This window comes from Hakea prostrata, chromosome 2, assembly GCF_041222555.1.
Source record: "Hakea prostrata isolate BN-2017 chromosome 2, UWA_Hpros_2, whole genome shotgun sequence".
NCBI lineage: Eukaryota > Viridiplantae > Streptophyta > Magnoliopsida > Proteales > Proteaceae > Hakea > Hakea prostrata.
The window spans coordinates 13,428,548-13,448,794 of record NC_142601.1 but is presented as its reverse complement, the minus strand read 5'-3'; the positions used below and the strand labels follow the sequence as shown (position 1 = coordinate 13,448,794).

The 20,247-nt window shown below is 36.6% G+C and overlaps 1 protein-coding gene across 3 annotated transcripts in view; it reads left to right on the top strand.

The window, feature by feature from the left end:
- Positions 1 to 400: 400 nt before the first annotated feature.
- The window catches only part of LOC149023845 (OVARIAN TUMOR DOMAIN-containing deubiquitinating enzyme 12-like), a 40,552-nt gene continuing 20,705 nt past the window's right edge, over positions 401 to 20,247 (top strand). The window contains exons 1-4 of one of the 3 annotated variants that reach the window (XM_089144321.1): positions 401 to 855; positions 13,424 to 13,857; positions 13,972 to 14,144; positions 17,775 to 17,848. In XM_089144321.1, coding sequence (XP_089000447.1) covers positions 13,554 to 13,857; positions 13,972 to 14,144; positions 17,775 to 17,848 — 551 coding nt within the window. In that variant the 5' untranslated portion in view covers positions 401 to 855; positions 13,424 to 13,553. Of the gene's footprint in view, positions 862 to 13,423; positions 13,885 to 13,971; positions 14,145 to 17,774; positions 17,849 to 20,247 lie in introns of all 3 variants that reach the window. The other 2 variants (XM_089144319.1, XM_089144320.1) reach the window with 2 other exon arrangements.

Here is a 20,247-nt window from a genome sequence, read left to right as displayed (position 1 = left end):
AAAAGTATTTTCCTAAACCATGCCCCTAGCCGGCTCTATCATTTCTTTGTTTTCTCAGCCATTCATTTTGTATAAATAAATGTCTTTTAATCACATGTTTTTCTGAGCCACGCCCCTAGCCCGCGTTATCCAGGCAATATTTTTTTTTGTGGTCAAAATCAACGGCATAAAATACCTAATCATAGTCAGGCATTAGATTTTGAGGCCCGAAAATAGTTTATATAAATCCGTAATAGGTATAAGGATTATTCTATTATATTATACACGTGATAAATCAGCACTTCCGGCATCAACGTCATTATCATCTCTCGACTTAACCATAACCCCAAGATTTCCCCTAAACCAAACAAAACCATTACCTTTCGATTCGATCAAAATGGTATCTTTATTCAGAGAACGACATCTTTCTTTCCCTTGCCCCAGGGAAACCTCGTATCATAAAAAATTCTCCTCTGGGGGCCCAAGAAAGAATGATAGCCATCCGATCATTTGATTGCAATCACATAAAGTGTCATCACATTGGGCCCACGTCTCCTTTTCCTAAACGCAACCGCCGTGATCACATCGCGCTCTCTGTAACGGTCCTTTCGTGGTTCATCTGAATTCCAGTAACGCGAAAAGAGGGAAAAATTCAAGGAAAAGTGGCTTAAACGGACGGCAATTTCCGTCCAGTGAAGGGTAATCCACGTAAGAGTAGCGAATAAAACTTGCTCGAGATTTAAACTTTTGGCGAGTGTATATAAAGCCGTTGCACCGGCCACAGACGAGTTTCTTGTTTGTTTGTTTGCACGAAATCCTCGCTTAGTTGATTCGTTATCCATTTACGTGGCATTTCGAGTTCGTTCTTCTCTGCAGGTGAAGGTTTGGCCTTATTTTTTCAATGCATTCGGTCGTTCTTTTAGTATTGATCCTTTTGAAGGTTTGAATTCTATAGAAGATGAATTGAGGTTTGATATTTTTATATCGGATGTTGTTTTTTTTTTGGCGTTCGATCGTGATTCGTGGTTTTAAAGAGGCCAAATTTGAATACTCGATACTTTAAAGCATGAATTTGGTTTTAAGGATTGTCTTTTTCTCGTTTTCCTTTCTCTTTTTATGATTCAGCTTTTAACATTTGGGAGTTGAGATGAATCAGCATGATATCTCTTAAGGTTGCAACAATGATCATGAAGATGGTGATCCTCAGTCTGCTTTTGGGAAGAGGGTTCCTTATATAGTTGTATTTTTTTTTCCGGGGAATATTGTTGGGGGTTAATCTTGCTCTTGCTTTTTTTCGGAAGGATTTTAATGCGGATATCACGGTAGAGGGGTGAGGAAAGAGGATGTTAAAGCCCTAATTTGTTCTACTCCGTATTGTGTAGTTAGTTTTATTACGTTATATATTTATATATTGTGTTAATTTAGGTGCTTCGAGTCCCATTAGTCTTTTGTTTAATGTTTACAACTCAACTCTGCATTTTCCCAACTAAATGGGGTCAGCTACACATATCTGTTATCTCCAAATCATAAAGGGCTGAAATCAGTGCATGGGTCTTCGTGCACCCCTTTTTTCTTCCCCTTTTCATGTTCACTTATAATTGATACTGGTCCTATGCTATGCATGTCCTTTCTCAATTTGAAACAATTTACTTCTGAGCATTCACAGCCCCTTGTTACACATTTTCATGCTACCCCAAAGTACTTCCTCACAAATTATTATTTATTAAAGCTACTTCTATATTAGCTTTACTTTGTTCATTCTTTTTCTCTTTATCATTTAATAGTGTGCCTTTCTTCTGTTGTAACATAATGAATATTCAACTATATTACATTTCTATATATGTTTTTCCATTATCCAACATTCAACTCTATACATCATTGTTGATGGTATTCAATTCTATACTCCCAAACCGATCAACTCTAAGTTGATTTCATAGGAAAATAGGCCTATTTGGTGTTGGATCTGCATCACAAGTTGAAGCCAATAAATAGTCAAACTTTCTTTGTATTTCCCCAAAGGTTGGGGGCTGGGTGTTTAAATAGATGGCTAATCAACCTTACAACTCATAATAGAAATAGGAAGGGAGCTCTTTAAATAAATAGAGATTGAAGACCTATTAGACCTTGGACTCTAACTAGATTTAATGACTTGGATACTTAATGCTGAACTAAAACATAAGAGTATTTTCAAAGATATACGTGATTAATTCCAAGTTAGAGTTATGAAGATCAACTTTGGAGTCAAAAGTTTTTAAGCTAAGTAGAACGAAGGCAGGATATCTAGTGTGTAACTTCGATTATATTTAGATAGATAATGAGGTGCTGAAACCAAACGAGAAGGAGATTCCACAAATGGTTATTTTGGGTGCCTTGTCTCAATCATAAATGAAGAAGGCGACATAGAGGATGATGTAGCGAGTTATAGTAGGATGAATAAAGTTGAGAGATGCGTGAGGCATTTTGTGTGATCTCCATATTCCTTTAAAATTTGGAAGGAAAATTTTATAGGACTGTCAATCAGTCATATGACTAGATTGTTGGGCACTTAAGAAGCATAGTATAGATAAACTTAGTGTAGTAAAAATGGGGTATTGAGATGGATGAGTGGCAAAACTAGAAAGGATAAAGTAATGAAGTAGCTTTGATATATGATCAGCTACAAGAAGCATGAGATGGCACAAGCTGCACAACCATATTGAATGGAGGCCTTTAATTGCCCTACATGGAGGAGTCATTTAGTCAAGATTGAAGGAAGTAAAAGAGTTATGGACAGACCTAAAATAACCTTAGGAGAGGTGATGAAAAAAAGATATGCATGGAGCCTTGTATCCAATACAACAACAACAACAACAACAATAAGCCTTTTCCCAACTAAATGGGGTCGGCTACATGGATTCTTGCCCTCCAATCGGTTCTGTTCAAGGCCATGCTAGATACAAGGCCTAAGCTATACATATCCTTTCTCACCACTTCTCCTAAGGTTATCTTAGGTCTACCCCTAGCTCTTCTAGTTCCTTCAATATGGATTATATCACTTCTCCGAACAGGAGCATTTATAGGTCTCCAATATGGCCTAAAATAGAGTTGATTGGAAGACAACAATCTATGTAGTTGACCCCATTTAGTTGGGTAAGGTGTGTTGTTGTTGTTGTTCATGTACTCAAATTTTGGTGGATCATTTTCCACCAAATTAGGGCTCCACTAAGAAACTATTAAAGTTCCTTCGATCCATCAAGGAAGACTTCTGGTAATAGGTTGAAGTTGGAGGTAGAACAAATGCTATGCTAGAAGAAGAAGATTTAACTTAAGGTTCCTAAAATTGAAATAGTGGCAAAGATCCTTCAACCTACAGAAAATCGCTCACTGCCTTCGCCTTCTTAGACGATAAGTTTTCCACTAATGAAGATGGTGTAGGCAATTTTGGGAGTTTTTGTTAGGCACATCCCACAAATACTATTGATAGCTTAAGTAGAGCACCTATTCCTCTTGTGTTTTGCAAGAAATGTTTCTTAGTTTAAGAAACACCAATTTGATGCTTGTTTAGTGAGACTTAAAAGTGTGTGAAGTGCTTAATTTATCCCCCCTAAAAGAAATTAAAAAAGGTGGGGGGGGGGGGGACTAGAGCTGCCATGCATGTTTGTGGTGTTTGTGTTCCAAAAACATAGAAGACTTTAGAAAAGTCCAAAAGAACATTACCATGCTCATGACCACCCATCCAAATGCTGGCGAAGATCCTTCAAACTACCCAAAATTGCTCACTGTCTTTGCTTTCTCAGACTACAGAATTTCCCACTATTGAAGACAATGTAGGCATTTGGAGAGTTTCATATTTTGCTAAGTACATCCCAATTACTGTTTGTAACTTAAGTAGAGTGCCTGTTCCTACGTGTTTTGCAATAAATGTTTATTACTTTGAGGTAACACAAATTTGATGTTTGTTAATAAGGCTCAAAAGTGTCCCAAATGCCTTATTCATCCCCCTTCTTGTTGAGATGTTGTTCTGATGCCTCGACCTTAGATCTACAACTGTGGTCTGCCGACCATTGCTCCAAGGCCCGCCCCTAATTCATCCCTTCCCCCCCCCCCCCAAAAAAAAAAAAAAAAAAACCTCTAAAAAGGTTGGGGGGGGGACCAGAACTGCCATGTACATTTTATGGTGTTTCTGTTCCAAAATTGTGGAAAACACTGGAAATGTGCAAAAGAACATTACTATACATACTTGTGACCATGGTAAAAAATTCGAGGGAAACTCAAGTTTCGACCGGGTGAAAATGGAAAACTTAGGTGGAAACTTGGGAAATTTCGAGGAAACCGAGGACTTTTCCGTACAAGTTTCAACAGGTTTTAGAGAGTATTTTGGGGTGGGATCCTATTTAAGCTAATTAGGGTATAAATAATACATTTTTTGTATATTGCTAAAAAAATCAATGTAGATATATCATTCAATGTATATAACATCAATGTAGAGTTGTCCAAAAACTACATTATAAACTTAACTACTTAAGCACATAACATTCAATATATAATTTCTAACTTCAAAATAGTTGACAATAAAAGGAAAATACAACTTAGTGTTAAGAGGAGTGTCAAGAGTGGATTCATCCTGTGAGCTGAGTAGTACTATGCCAATAACATGCTCCCCTCCAACCAACTAACATAGACATCCCATGACATTTTATGCCTATGGTTGTCAAGTTAATCGACAACTGTGACTTTATGAGTTTGATCATCAATATGCTTAAGATAACCAACCTGAGGGAATACGCATTTTGGATAGGGAAGTCCTGATGGGACGGGGTATTTGTCGTGGTATTTAGGGAAACATGAAATAAATAAAAAACTTGAAAGTTTGGGAAAGCTACAAAATTTACAGGAAAAAGTCCCAATTTTCTACAAAATTTCTCAGGTTTCCACGAAATTTCCCAAATTTTCACGAAATTTCCTAGGTTTCCACGAAATTTCCCAAGTTTCCCACGAAATTTGGGAATTTTTTTCCCCCATGAACCAGCTGGTCCAACTGGGTTGAACCAAGTTTCGACAAGTTTTGATAGGTTTCGAGGTTTCGACAAGTTTCAACGAAATTTCGACAGTTTTGATCGAACCTGAGGACTTTTTTTCGGTCCTCATGAGTTTCGTTTCGCATTTTTCAAAATAGGAAATTTCGGTGGAAATTTCGCAAGTTTCGATGGAATTTTATTCTATGCTTGTGACCAGTATAACTAGGTTTCTGAAAATACACCAACTTATCTAAGACCTTGCATTTAAGTTGTCTCATCTAATTAACAAACCTAAGAATCTGAACCATGGTTCATAATGCAGAGTGTTACTTTCAGGGTCTCCATGGCATAAGTTTCAAATGTAAAATTTTATGACCCATACCAATTATTTTTGTTTTTAATATGAACCAGGCTTCCAACTTGACACATCTACTTCTTCCTTTATCCTAACTTGGACCATGGTTCAAATATCCCTGAAGTTTCGGTGGAATTTAGCTGAAATCTCAATGATGTGAACAAGGTTAACCCCCCCATAATTGGGTCGAAAAGCCAAACCCAAAGGGTCAAATACAAAGCTGGCCGGATGTGATGCCCCGCATCTTCTTATATTAGTATTTTATTATTGTGTGTGAATGTGTCAGTCTTTAAGATTATTAAAGGATTATGATGGCTGGTTTAATGGTTTAATCAAATGGTTTGAGTGTAGTTAAAGAATAGCTTAAATGAGGCTAGATCCAATTGACATTTGGTTGAGGTCAGACATCGGTTGTGGGTCCCACAATAGTGGAATTAGACTGAATTGAAAACGAGGAATTGATCAGCATAATTTTCTGTACCCGGAGGTATTAATATTCGCACCTCAAGATGGGTCCTGCATAAGATGATAGAACCACGGACCCATATAGAAGCCCATTATTTAAGTATATATATAAGGAAGTAAGAGGAGAGAGAGGGAGGGGGTGACACCTCACTCTCCCAACCCCTACGTGGTGGATGTTCACATAAGGTAAGGTAGTATGAAGTGTCTTTTAAAGAGGAGGAGGTGGCATTTAGAAACTGTTAACGTGGTAAGGCAATTGCTATCATATTATAGTTTTTATATACAATATACTTAAGGGATAAGATAGAGAAATAAGATGAAGGAATGGAGAGGCAGCATGCGTGGAAACAGAGAGAGGTTTGTTGAGAGATGAAAGGAGAAAGAAAAGAAAGGGCATGCGTGTAAAGGAGAGAGAAGGAGCTGAGAAGGAGTTAAGGAGAAGAGAAAGAATTTCAGAATGAGGAATAAAAGAGAGAAGCTAGAGAGAGAAATACCCATACGGCCATACCTAATTTGCAGAACTAGTAAGAGAGAGAAGAGTGGAGTGGAGAATACAGAAGTTGCAGAAACATTGAGGAGGAGAGAGAAGAGGAATAGAAGTGAAGAGAGGAGAGAGAGTTGGGAAAAGAGGGTAATGCGTGGAGATGAAACAGAGGTGAGAGAAGGAGTTAAAAAGAAACAAGAGCAGCCATTAAAGGCATAAGGTAAGAGAGAGAAGAGAAAATGGAGTGGAAAGTGGTATATGCGTGAGGTGAGTTGAGAGAACAGAGAAGAAGAGTTAAAGAATAAGTGGAGTGTTTAAAAGAAGAGAGTTGAAGAAGCCCTTAAGAGGTTAAGAGAGAAGTGGAGAGAGAAAAGGAATAGAGGAGAACGTGGAGAAGAGAAAGAGAAAAGGAGAGAGGAGGAGGAGAGAGAGAAAATACAAAATAAATAAATAAATAAAAGGAAAAGGATAAATCTCCTGTTGGTTCCCGTGTATTCGAAATAGCCAGTAATTGTTTGAGGTACAGGAGGGAGAGTGGATTTTTAACGGAACCAGGGTCAAGACACACACACATGGAACAAGAACATGTAAGTGATATTGACCAACCTATATATGTTAAGTGAGTGATTCCCTTTAGTAGACATGTAATATTCACATGATAACATAAAATCTATTGTATTTATTCGTTGATGCAAATTATGGGAAGTGCATGATATATGTCTTTGTGTATTGAACAAAAATGCATGGGATTGGATGACAGCTTAATGACTTGATTGAACTGCTTGAATTAGAATGCTGATATATTCTTGAACTGTTAATCATGAATTTGAAATGATGCTTATGCATGTTAAATGTAGAATTATCATGCTCTCATGTTTAAATGATTGAATTGTATGACTGTGTGTCAAGTTTTATTCACATGAGACTAAATGATGATTGAAATGCAAAAGGTACATTGAAATAGACAGAGAATGGTAATGCAATACTGAATTGAATATGAAAAGAGTAAAAGAAAAAGAAATAAAATGTAATGGCTTCTATAAGTCCTGGTGCTTAATGTACCCAAATGAGAGGGCATGAAGCAAGACTAAAAAGTGAAAAGATTGAGTCTGTGCCGATGGCAATCCACGAGGTATACAAGGCCTTGTGCCTAGAAGCCACTTCGGTGGTGAAGGGATAGAAGCCACTTTGGTGGTGAAGAGACAGAAGCCATTTCGGTGGTGAAGAGAAATGTATATCCTTTGGATTTGCCTAGGCTCAATACTATAATGTCAGATAACAGAAATGAAAATAAATGAAGGGAAAATTGAAATTCATAATGTTATATGACTTTGATGTGATAATTGATGCATGATGAATTGCCTGACTTACTTACATGGTTGTCTATATTGCTTACTGGGCCTCAAAGCTCACTATTGTAAATGTTGACAAGTCCTCAAATATATGACGAGGGCAAGGGTGCTGCCACCTGATAGTGTATTTTAAAGTAGAAGATGGAAAACTTTTCTTTTCTTTCTTTTTGGTTGCAACTGATGTATTGGTTTAACTGGACTGTAGATGTATATATTCTTTTGAGACTGTATGTACTGAACTAGACACTGTTGAAAGGTCAAACGTAAACATAATAAGACTTTAGATTGTGTACACATGTTCATGAGTCAAATTGTCAAACAGGTTGTTTGTTTTGTTCTTGAAAATGTTTAGTTTAGCATTTTGTTTAGTAGTTATAAACAAGTTGATACAGAAAGGAACTGTCACGTACCCTAGTTAAATGTCCATGATGTGGGCCCCACCAAGCCTGTGAAAACTGGGCTCGTGACACCGAATATCCCATTTGTATTCTAGTCATTTTTCCAGCCCCTTCGAGGCTCTAGAAGGGTCTAGTTGGAGCCCCCTCGATCCAAGTTGGATCTATCTTTATTTTTTTTTTTTATTTGGGTTTTGCAAGTTATCTAAGAATCCTTGTATAGTTGAGATTCTCAATTAGGTTGGGATTTCACAACTTGAGTCCAACTTAATCTCTTAATTGGTAGGACTCAATATCTACTCCTAGAATTTGGATTGGAAACCTCTAGAGTTAGCTATTGAGTTTTGGGGGTCAAAAGACTTAGTCAAAATTTGAGAATCCCAATTGGAATCTATTTTAAATTAAGATCCCTTTTGGATAATTAGATGTTATTTTCCAAGATGGTTTATTTTTATTTGTGGTTGTTATTTATTGAGTTGTAAAGGGGATCCTATTTTATAAGGGATTCCCTAGTTGAGTCAAGTTAGGTTTCCTTATTAGAGTTCAAGTCTTTTCTCTTCATTTGTATCTATAACTAGCCCACCCTCTTCATTGTAAGACAAGCTGACTTGATGAATAAAATTTCTCAGTTGGAGGCAGGTAATGGTCTTCTTGGGAGGGCCATGGTGGATTTGAGTGATCTTCTTCCTCAAGTTCAGCACTGGTTCTTCAATTTCCAGCATTAGTTTAACAAGTCCCAGCAGCCATTCAACCTCAACAGCAGCTCAAGTCCATCACCAAGTAAGTACAGCCCCTCTGTTCCCATCCACTTCCCCACTTTTCCATTCCATCTGCAAGCCTCCCCCTTCCGTCCCAGTGATAGCAGCTGCAACCCAGCCCCTAATTCTCCCTCATCCCTTCTCTTTAGGCCTCCCTTCTTCCACCAAACGAATCACCCCATCCCCTAACCTAACCCTACATTTAGTACCCTAAATCTGAAAATTCCTGTACTTCATCTTCAACCTCTAGAAACCTGTGAACACTATATCTCTCCAACCCCAACTCCAATCACCTTACCCTTTTAGGATTAGCCTTTAGGACTCTTCGAACGCATCCTAATCCATCACGGACTTACCTAAACTTATTAGACTTAGCCTGAATTGTAACACATTAAGCAACAGCCCCCTCCAAAGCCTATCCGAGCCCTATAACAGCATCCCTTAAAGCTCTAACCTGGAATTTCAAATCTGGAATTAAACTACAACCTCCATCGAAACTCTAAGACCCTTCTATTCAGCCTTAAAACCCTGAAACCTAATCCTATACGTAATTCCCAGGTCTGAAACCCAATTACAAGCATAGTGTTAACCCCTAAAACCATGGTTGTCAAGGCGAGGCTAGGCGATAGAGAGCAACGAAAACCAAGTCAATACTAAGCAAGGCAACAAAGCGTCGCTAGATGACAGTCGATTGAGTTGACCCAAAAATGGGCCTAAGCGCTCGGGCATGCGCCTTGGTGGACGTTTTTTACAACCATGCCTAAAATGATATTCCTTCAACCTTCAAGCTGGCCGAACCTCCAAGACCAACCCTAACCCTTGCCAACCTCAATTTTGCCTCGAGCCGTTCAATACAAGCTTCTACTACCCTAGAAGTTTGCTAGTTCACAGTTAGAGGATCCTGGAGTTACCCATAATTTCAAGATCTCAAACCCTTGAATTTAGGTTTACATCACTCGGCTTGTATAAAAATCAAGACGAAATGCATGGTCAGCAAAAATACCAGATCTTACCTGTTTTTCTTGTTCGATATAGTCTAGCCACATGCATATTTTTACCATGTTTTGACCGAGATTTGTACATTTCATAGATCTTGTCTTGATACCGCCAGCTAGGGTTCGTTCATATCGACTTCCAAACTCAGTTTTTGGCTTCAAATCCCTTTTTCTCCCTCAAATGCCTCCATTGCTTTGTCAACAAACCTCTACTTTGTTCATTGTTGGGGATTAAACACATTAGAAGTTAGGTATGTGTATTCTTCCTTAAATTTTGATCTTTTGATAGTTGATTCATCAAAACGTGTTTGCCTCTTTCCAAATCAATATATGTTTAGTTTAGAAGGCTGAGACAGATGTAGTGGGAATGGCTAGTCGAATGGATCCACTGAGGAACTCTTCATGGATTTAAGTGAAGATGTCTGATTCTTGGCACAAGTTACTTTTTGCTTATTTAGTTTGTGGTGTTATCATGTTTTTTAACATTCCATTTGATTGTATGAAACATTTAAAGTACTTATGTTATGATTTACAACTCTTTGTATTTGTTGGAGTGGACAAACGTCTCTCAATTAGTAGGAAATGAATGAATATTTTTCATTGATTTTTTTTATGCAAAATACCTCTTCCATTGTGTTAATTATGCTTTAATAAGGTGTATGCAAAAACCAAGGTTAAAAAAACCACTAAAATAGGGCCAAAACCAGGATGCGTAATTTCCAGGCAAAAGTATCTAGTTTCTGCCATATCTTAGTTTTGAGGCTGGCCAAAACCAGCCTCGAAACCGAGATTTCGATCCTTGCTTGGGACTGGCTGCATTAAACGATGCAAGAATTCCTCTGGTATTTTATTTGCTGATTGAAATTTGGAAAAAGATTTATGATGTTTGTGAATGCAAATTGTTTGTTTTTTCCCCCCTTTTTTGGGAGTCTGCCATCTTCTCCTTTCCCTCAAACCAAATTTTCCTTTATTCACAGAACTACTTGTTTCCTAAATTGAGTATTCTGTTGTGTGGGCTTATTACTGTATTCCATTGGGAATTGATTAGAGATGTGATATTTCCAGCTAATCAATTTAAATGGTATGCAGGAAAAGGATGGTCTATTTACAATATTTGCCCCCTTTTTTTATGCATGTTGATGATCTTTGCCCTAAAAGTTGTTAACCTGACCTTCCTTTTCTGATCGCTGGTAAAGATAGAAAATTGGGGAGAAACCAAGATATTGAGATTAGTTTATGGATTTTCAAATAAAACTATTTTAAAATGTGCTAGCAAGTAGCAACTTGATGTGTTAATTTGGTTTATATTACCTGGCCTTAATTGCTTGTCAGATGTCATATATTACTGAAGAAAGTTATTGAATAAAAAGGGTACCTAATGCATGAGGGTCCCACCAAGGCAAAGTCTGGGGTGGTCACTTTAAGTGGCTCTATTAGGTCTAATATTGGTATGAAGTTGGAATTGGTGAAATTATTGTCATATTCAGTTTTATTTCTTTCTGTCTGTATCTAAATGTTACCATCAAAGAGGTTGTGTACCATTATCTTGATGACCATAAATGGTTTTGTCGTACTAAATGCATATTAAAAAGGAGATACAGCTGAAAACAGGGGGAAGATGCCTTTAAAATGAAAAAGTCACAGTTGTACATCAACTTGTACTGCCAAACATAAAGATGCACGATTTGGCTTCAAATGATTACAATGTGGAAGGAAATACTTCAGAAGTTTGTGATTATTTCTTCGTTGATGTTATTAGGAAAATATCGTCTTGTATAACTTGTGTTGTGAGATGTGAGATTATGGATAGCTTTCAGGAAAGACTTAAGAGTTATATAATACACTTTATTCACCCTTGCTCCCCTAACTTAGAATGATCTTACTGGCTGACTAGGCATGCGAGGGATGAAGTTCTATTCCATTCTTTATGCTGATGGCAGTTTGGTTTGCAGAAGAAAGTAAGGGCAAAATTGCATAGTTAAAATGAAGAATGTATATTTTATATTTCAAGTATTTAAGTATAAGTTGGACCAAAAATAGAATATATGTAGCGTAATTTTAGTAAATGAGTGACAAGCTGAGGAGTGTTGAGTTGTTAAGATTGTCAATAGTTGCTAGGAATGGCCACTGGGAAGGGAGTTTCACATATTACATTACATGATGAGTACATGATGATGTTGAGATGATTGACAAGAATGGGGATGATAATTGTTAAATAATAAATGCAGCAGCAGGAGTTGTACTGATAGGTGAGAGGATATGGCTAGTCAATCAGTTGTTTCATCGAGTAATGAAGAAAACAAATGTACTGGTAAGAACTGATATTATGCAAGGCGGTAAAAGGCACTAAATTGTGGAGCTACCCTGGCTTCAAGTGGCACCCCCTAGGAAGGCCCTCCCTCCTTGGTGGTCCACCTAATTTGTGCCATGGAAGGGTGATGCAGGTATCCCAGCCATTGAATAGGTAGATATGGACTAGATTTGCTTGTGTGACAAATGTTAGTGCCAAAATTGATCATACACTCCTCCATTATTGGCCTGTATTTGTACCCACTATTAAAATTGTCTTAAAGCAGATACTTTTTGCAAGTGGATTTTCTGTGCTATTACCTTGCCACATGGTCTCTTTTTTAGATAAAACTTGAGATCTGAAGAGGGGTTTATAGGCCCTTGCCCTTTCTTCTTGCAACATTTGGGCTGTACTTTGTATGCCACATGGCAGATAATAATAAAATGTGAGAAGGTCTTCTTAAGCAATATTGTGGGAACCAGAGCCTATTTCTGAATTTGTTGAGGAAATTGCCAAGTTCTGGAAAATATCCTGATGGTCCATCGTTATGCCACATCCCCTCCCCCCCCCAAGGAAAAGAAAGAAGAAAAAAAGGATTTTTGTACTCTCCTAAGGATTGTTTCTAAAGTTGATCAAGGTTTGAAATTTCATTTCAGCTGTGTGTTTAGACCTATACTGAAATTTCGAAACATGGGACACCATTGTACCATGTTTTATTGATGGTTTTGCTGTTTTGGTGGATTTTTTGGTGTGTAGCCTAATTTAAGGGCCAATAAACATATTGCGACATTATTTTTGACTAAAACCTAACACAAATTGGTCTTTTTGATTCTCACATGCCCGAGCGTATGCGGATGAAACTGGATTATGTATTTTCTCAAATCTAAACATCAATATCAAGAAAACATTGAAGCTTCCATTAAAATGCAAGAACAAATATTGATAAGTAGTCGAATCTCTGTTACAAATTATGATTTACAATTACAACCCCTTGAAATTTCACCTAAATTTCCAAAATCTACATTGTTGATGTTGTACCTCAAGGAAAAAAGAAAAAAGAAAAAAAACTCTGCATGATTCTAGATTTAGCATGACTTGTTTTCTTGTTCGCTCTAAAAGTTACACTGTTGTGTTTGTGGGATTCAGGTGTCTTTCTGCATTACTGGAAAAAAAAAAAAGGGGCAACTCTAGTGCTCCAATTTTTTCCCCACCTGGGGGGGGGGTTTGGGTGGGGTAGAGATGGGGGAGATAAAGTATCCTTACCGTATAAGCATAACTTAGTAGGAACAATGCTTAGAAGTGTGCTCTATGTGGGTCAAAATATTGCTGATCTTTTCTCCTGTGTGCTCTCAGGGAAGATAGTGCTATTGATCTCTTCTAAAGACTTGTGCAATTGAAGTCTGTTGAGGAAAAGCTATATTTATTCTCTGTGGATTTCACCTGCCTATCTGTTGGGGCAACGACAAGTTTATCATTTAAAATCATGGTTTTATATGAGGCAGATCCTGATGTTGTCCGGTGGGGTCTCCATCTTCTTGATGGTGACTTTTATCAAAATTCAGGATGTTGTGAAACTGTCACCCATAATGAGACCAGCTACTATGCTGATCAATATGTCCGAGATGATCATTATGACAAAAAGCATAGCAATGTAGAGAATGATGAGGTTATTGCACATGCCCTTCAGGAAGAATTTTCACAACTTGCAGTTGCTGAATCATCTGGAACTTCCAATGAGGTTGGGGAAGAGCATTTGCAAGCATCTATTCTTGCTCAAGATTGGTTTGGTCCGTCTACAAAAAATTCTAATTCTGGTACACTGAAGTTTTAACAGTGGATTGGTTTTTAGCAAGTTCGGTCAAGACCATTTGTTTTTATCTAATATTTTATATGTCATGCAGGAAATGAGAGTGGACAGGAAGGGTCTGACGATACGGGACCCTCCAGTTCGTGTTCTAGTCCTGAATTGAAATCATACAATGGGGATGCCTGGTCCAACTCCTTGGATATAACAGATGAATCTTTGCTTGACGGTGAAGTAGGAAAGAGGTTGAATCAGATGGTTCCAGTTCCTGTAAGTTCTTTTTGTTTCAAACAAGATTCTTGTCTGCTGTAAATCTAAAAGTTAGATTCTTCCTCCAAGAAGTCATCATCTGAAGTTTCTGATTCAATTGCATCGGTCTGAGTCTTCTCCACTTGTCCATAAGTCTTGGGATCCTGCATTGGAATCTTATATGTATTTTATTTTTAATGGCTACCTGTGTTTTTAGGTATTGGATTTTTCTCTTTTGATAAATTTAAGAGGATGGTTTAATGGGTTTCTTTCTAGTGCTAAGGACATTTATTTGACAAGTACTTGTTTCATTATAGTAATAAGCATGTGAAATTGGAAGAGAAGGGGCTTTCAGGGGCTTTCTTTTCGTTTTGAGGGGGTGGGAGGGGGTTTGGAGAAAAAGGGACAAACCACAGCCACATAGGCACCTCAGACTCAAGTTTCAAAAAACCCAGCATGAAAAGGAAACCTACTTTAATTTGTTAACTCGAATTATCTAGGAAAGTAAATACTAGTAGCTATCTCCTACTTAAGATATCAAAATGAGATATTGCATGTTGATCCCAAAATAGAAGTGAATAATAATTTTAAAACCATTTACTGGCCAAAGACCAGATTGGACTTGGTTCATCTCAATCTGGGTACTTTGGAGTTGCTCAGAGCAATGCACCTTAATCTAGTACTAGATTGGAAGGATCCAGCTGAAAGGCAATAACCAGGATTTGGTCCAACTGTTGGTTTGGTTCGGTCTATAGGGTTTTAGATCAAAACTAGGGTTGGGGTTTGGTATAACCTAGGTTTTGATGGTAGGGCTATGTCAAGTGAGTGCAGAGGGTAATGGTGAAGTTTGATAGTTGCTGGAATTGATGTAACAAAAATTTGCGTTGGGTTTCAGGAAAGTAGAAATTATGCAGATTCATTACTAAATTGTGCTTCTTCTGTTGAACAAGTCTAGGATTGGATCGTATATGTATTAGGCCTTTGATTTAATAGGTTTCCTTTGTAATGGACCAATTTGATGGACCTATTATATGGATAGAAAGTAGAAAAATGGGATCTATTCATTAGTTTAGTTAAGACTTAATAGAGTCCTATTTTGAGTCTATTTCTTTTGTTATTTCTAAAGTTGTCAAGCGGTATTGCTTCATTATCATCGTATGGTACCTTAAATGCCTACCTAAAACCAAAACCATACCATACTGCATAAGGTTGCCTTCGCTCAGCCGTTTTTGTACCGTCGTAGTATGGTATGAACATGGTATTTCTATGGTATTACCATATTCCAGTAGTAAATGGTACGGAAATGGTTTTACTTCTTACTAGTGCAAATTAATAAAACATAAGGTATCAAATCGCCTATCTATATAATATCTTCTAATTAAACCTATGGGACCAAAAACAGTCCGTAATGTATGGCATCTGATTCCTTTTCCAAGAACTGTACTGTACCATTGTGAAGCAGTTCAGTGTGGTACGATTTTATGTGGGCAGTTTCGGTTTCGGGATGCAGTCTTGTTACTGAATTGAAATCCTTGAAAGTATTTCATTTTCTTTGTTAGTTTGGGTCACCTTATAGGCTAAGGACTGGGAGGGTTTTTCCCTTTTAGCATGGAGTCTATTTATAGTCTTCTATATAAGGTTGAAATGGGCTCAACATAAAACTTTAAACTCGCATTGATGAACTGAATTTTGACTTTTATTTATTGCTAGCCTACTTGTAAGTACAGGGGCATAACATGGTGTTTGATCAACTCCTCACTCACACCGACCCTCCCAAAACTCTCAATCCTTTTCTTTTATGCAATATGCAATTTCTTCTCCTCCTTGCGCTGGAATTTCTACAAGTTCAAGGATCAGTTCAAGTGTTCCAGTGGCATTTCTTCAACATCAATAAGTTCAGATCTGGATATTTGCAGTTCTTCTAGTCATCTAAATTCCCAAACATTAATTCCCCTTTTGTATATTTCATTTTCTGTGAACCCTAGGCGTTAAAATGTATATCTAGTCCAAACTAATCATTAGACCATTGGGAATCTATACCACAGCCTTTACACATCATCTCCTTCACCCTATCATTGGCACACTTAAAATTACCACTCAAGATCGAAGGTTTTAAATCCCCTTAGGTTAAATTTGGGGTTCCCCAAGAAACCAAAAATTCAAACGTAGATCTGCAGCTATCTAGCCATCGTAACTGTTGTGAACTTTAGGGATCATCCTCATATATCATTACCTAATTTTTTCTCTCTCCAGCCAACCACTATAGCTCTTGTTCTTGTGTAGTCCAACAAGCTACCCAAAATCTTACAACCCTAAAACCCTAATTTTTCCAAAAAACTACTTCTACACATCCGATTTGTGTTAAACCTGAAACGATCTCTTATTACATTATTCTGGATACACTTTCCTAATCATGACTAATTGATTCACCCCCTCTCAAAACTCTTATCATCTTGACCTACCAAATTTACTTAAGATCCTCATCAAAGCAACAGATATCTTAAGCATCCAATCGGACCAATCCCATTAGCAATCTTTTAAACCTTTCACCATCATTCTTTAGTATTGATTTAAATCTATCCCTAACCATTTGTATCAGTTCTTGAGAGATCCTATTATTGACCCTTAGTTGAGCCCATTCAACCTAAGGTGACGTCATGAAAAGGAAGGAATCTAGGGTTTCTGAGGTCAGAACAGCATGCAGCCTGGATCAGGTTTTCCTAGAGCTGTGAGGGTGATTTGATCAAAAAATGATAACCTTTTAATGCTTGGTTTGGTCTGTATAGGTTCTTAAGTTTGTTGGTGGTTTATAGATATGAAGGGAAAACTAGGGTCTATAGTTAGTGGGAGTTGAAGAAGAAGAAGAAGAAGAATTGGGATTGGGGATGATTTAACTTAGTGTTGTTGAAGTTAATCTTGACAGCTACTAAAATGGTTGAAGATTTTCTCGAGGAAAATAGAAGAGATGAGATGAAATCGGGTTTCTGATATCAATCCTGTTTTACATTGCTCATCCACATGAAAACTCTTTTCGGGGGCACAAGGGGGGGGGGTGCAATGGATTCTTTACATAAATAATCTCCAATTGATTCAGAATGTATTTAAGATTCCCTATTTGACTCATAAAAAGGACTCCCAGTGACCCTTAAAGTCAGTAAACTAAAAAGACTTGAGACAGAATTCTTTCCAGCCTTTAATATCCTATTTTAACCCAAACACTCAAGTACTAATCCTGTGGCCCAACTTTAGCCCCACTTTATGGGCTTCGATTTTTATCCCATCGCACCTTGGGCCAAGATAGAGTGTTTGAAAGCCCAGTTGACCTAATTAGACGATCTTAAAAAAATTCTGTAGTCTATGTTTCTAATTGGTGCAAGATAGCACATCCATTCTGTTTCATTGCATTAGTTTCTAGAAAACCCAATTTACACCTTAAATTGGTTTTTAAAATTATCTCCTTCAGGGATGCTGAACTGCCATTTGACTGGTTAAGCTTCAAATATTCTAGGTTCTTTTATGTAGACAATAAACTAAGCTAATATTCTCAATTGTTCATGATCAATCATTATATTTTGCAATAATCTGTGTTCTTTTTTGCTGTGAATATACTTCTACGGTTCTACCTACTAATTTACAATTGGTTTTTTGCAGCATGTTCCTAAAATTAATGGCGAAATCCCATCTATTGATGAAGCGACCTCAGATCATCAAAGGCTGCTGGACAGGTTTGTTTTTCCACCTTATGATTCTAGGATTCATACGATCTATGAAATGATTAGTATTAGGGATAATTACTGTTGCCCCCTTGTACTTTGATTTTATTACTACTTTATCCCCTGTACTTTTTAAAATTACTATTCCAACCTTTAACTTTGTCAACAATTACTAATGCCCCCTACCGTTAAGCTCCGTCATTTCTTGATGATGTGGCATCTATGTATTTTTCCAAAATCCCAAAAATAACCCTGCAATTATCTTTTTACTTATTTGCTCTTTTTTCAAGTTATAATACTACCCTTAATAGGAAAAAATTAACTTTAATTTCACTTTTCTTTTTTAAAAAGAAACCACCAAATAAAGGAAAGACGTGATTTTTTTTTCTCTAAAAATAAATCACCAAATAAAGGAAAGATGTAATTAAATAGAAACTAAAATATTAAGAAATATCAAATTTAATTCAAAGCTGAGATTGAAAATCACCTAATATATGCTGACCATTATGTATGTTACCAAATTTTCTATCAATTAGATCTTATATGCTAATTTGTTTGTAAAACTTCCATCATGTTGATTATGAAAAATTTAAGTGGAATGTGAAAGTTTCAACAATCATAAGTATGTGGTCCCACCAAATCCAAAACTAATTCTAAAATATAAGATTTTAAGGATATAATTGACATGCAATATAGTTTCTATAAATGAGGGTAATGCCATATTTTTTTACTTCTTAATTTTAAGGGCAAAATAGACATTTCATATTTGATGTTAACAGCCACTTAACACCTTTAGAAGTGAGGGGGGCAATAGTAATTTCACAAAGAAGGGGGTTTGATTAGTAATAAAACCAAAGTATAAGGGGGCAATAGTAATTATCCCTTAGTATTATTAAGAAGGTGTGACTTATTGGAGCGGCTATTTATTTTTGGTTTCTAATGGATCCTTAGCTCAAATGTCCTTGATGTTTTGTTCTGTTGTTTTTGTATCTCTTTGTCTGTGTCTGTTTTTTTTTTTTTTCTTTTAATTACAATTGGGCATTCTAAACTTATTTCCTATATAACTTATAAGGTGCATCTTTTGGTGAATGTAGTGTCTAATTACTAGTTCATGTTGACTCGTGTAACGCCCCAATCTCCATGTAAGGAGAAAGTCGTCATTGATCAAGGATTGACGTTACTTAGGTAGTGAACCAAAATACACTAAGAGGGTTCTCCACAGGCAATATAAATAAATAAAATCCACCAAGAATACAAATGATCGCAGCGTAAAATATTCAAATATAAAGCTAAAATGCTTCCATAAATTGTCTTATAATTTTAATGAAATTCAAGTAAATGTCTAAATGCCAAGAATTACAGCTAATAGGAAATTTCAAAATTTATCTATCCTAAGAGATGTAGTAGACATGATCTTTGATCTTCACCCTCCGAATATCCGTCATCCTTTTGATCAAGTCCATCATCTGTAGAAGTAAGGGGTAAGTTTTGGGAAGAAACTTAGCAAGTATAACCTAACACATATCAACAGTTTCCTTTCTTTTTATACTTGATATTTAATAATTAAATAGTAATCTTATACAAATAAAATTAACTAACATGTATAAAAGAGAAAAATAAAGTCATGACATGCCCAATGATATGGATGAGATTCAATGATGCTAAAAAGATATAAATAAACCACACCCTCGTTGGTTTAGGGTCGATAGGATGGCCCATGCCGTTACATGGCCTGCATGCGTTACACAGCCCAACATCCATCTACCCTAACCCAAATGTTTCCGAACTCAATGTATGTTCCATGCCGTTACATAGCTTGCGTGCGTTACACAACCCTAACATACATTCTCATTCAAAAACACAACTACCATCTCATAAGCCTACATGGTCTAAGGTCAATAGGATGTCCCATGCTGTTACATTGCCTGCGCGCGTTACACACAACATCCATCTACCCTAACCGAATGTTTTGGAATCAATGTATGTTCCATGTCGTTATATGGCATGCGTGCGTTATACAGCCTTAACATACATTCTCATCCAAAACATCTACTAACTCAACATCACACATAATGCTAATATGATCATGACATGTCTTGATGAATCATATGCAAACAATGCAATATCATATGAAAAAGATGAATTTTGGATATAGTTCATTATCAAATCGATGCATAATACAACAATAAATAACCCAATAAAACACAAATCTAAAGACACATTTATGCTTATAGAAAAGATTAATAAATTCAAGGAAGAGATTAATTATTGGTAGATCATAATAATTTCATAGAATGTAATCTAAAAGAAATACATATTTATATACTCAAAGACAAGATACTAATAAATCAAGATAAGCAAAATCTAAAATGTATTCATACTCAAAATTAAATTATTAAATAAAAGAATAA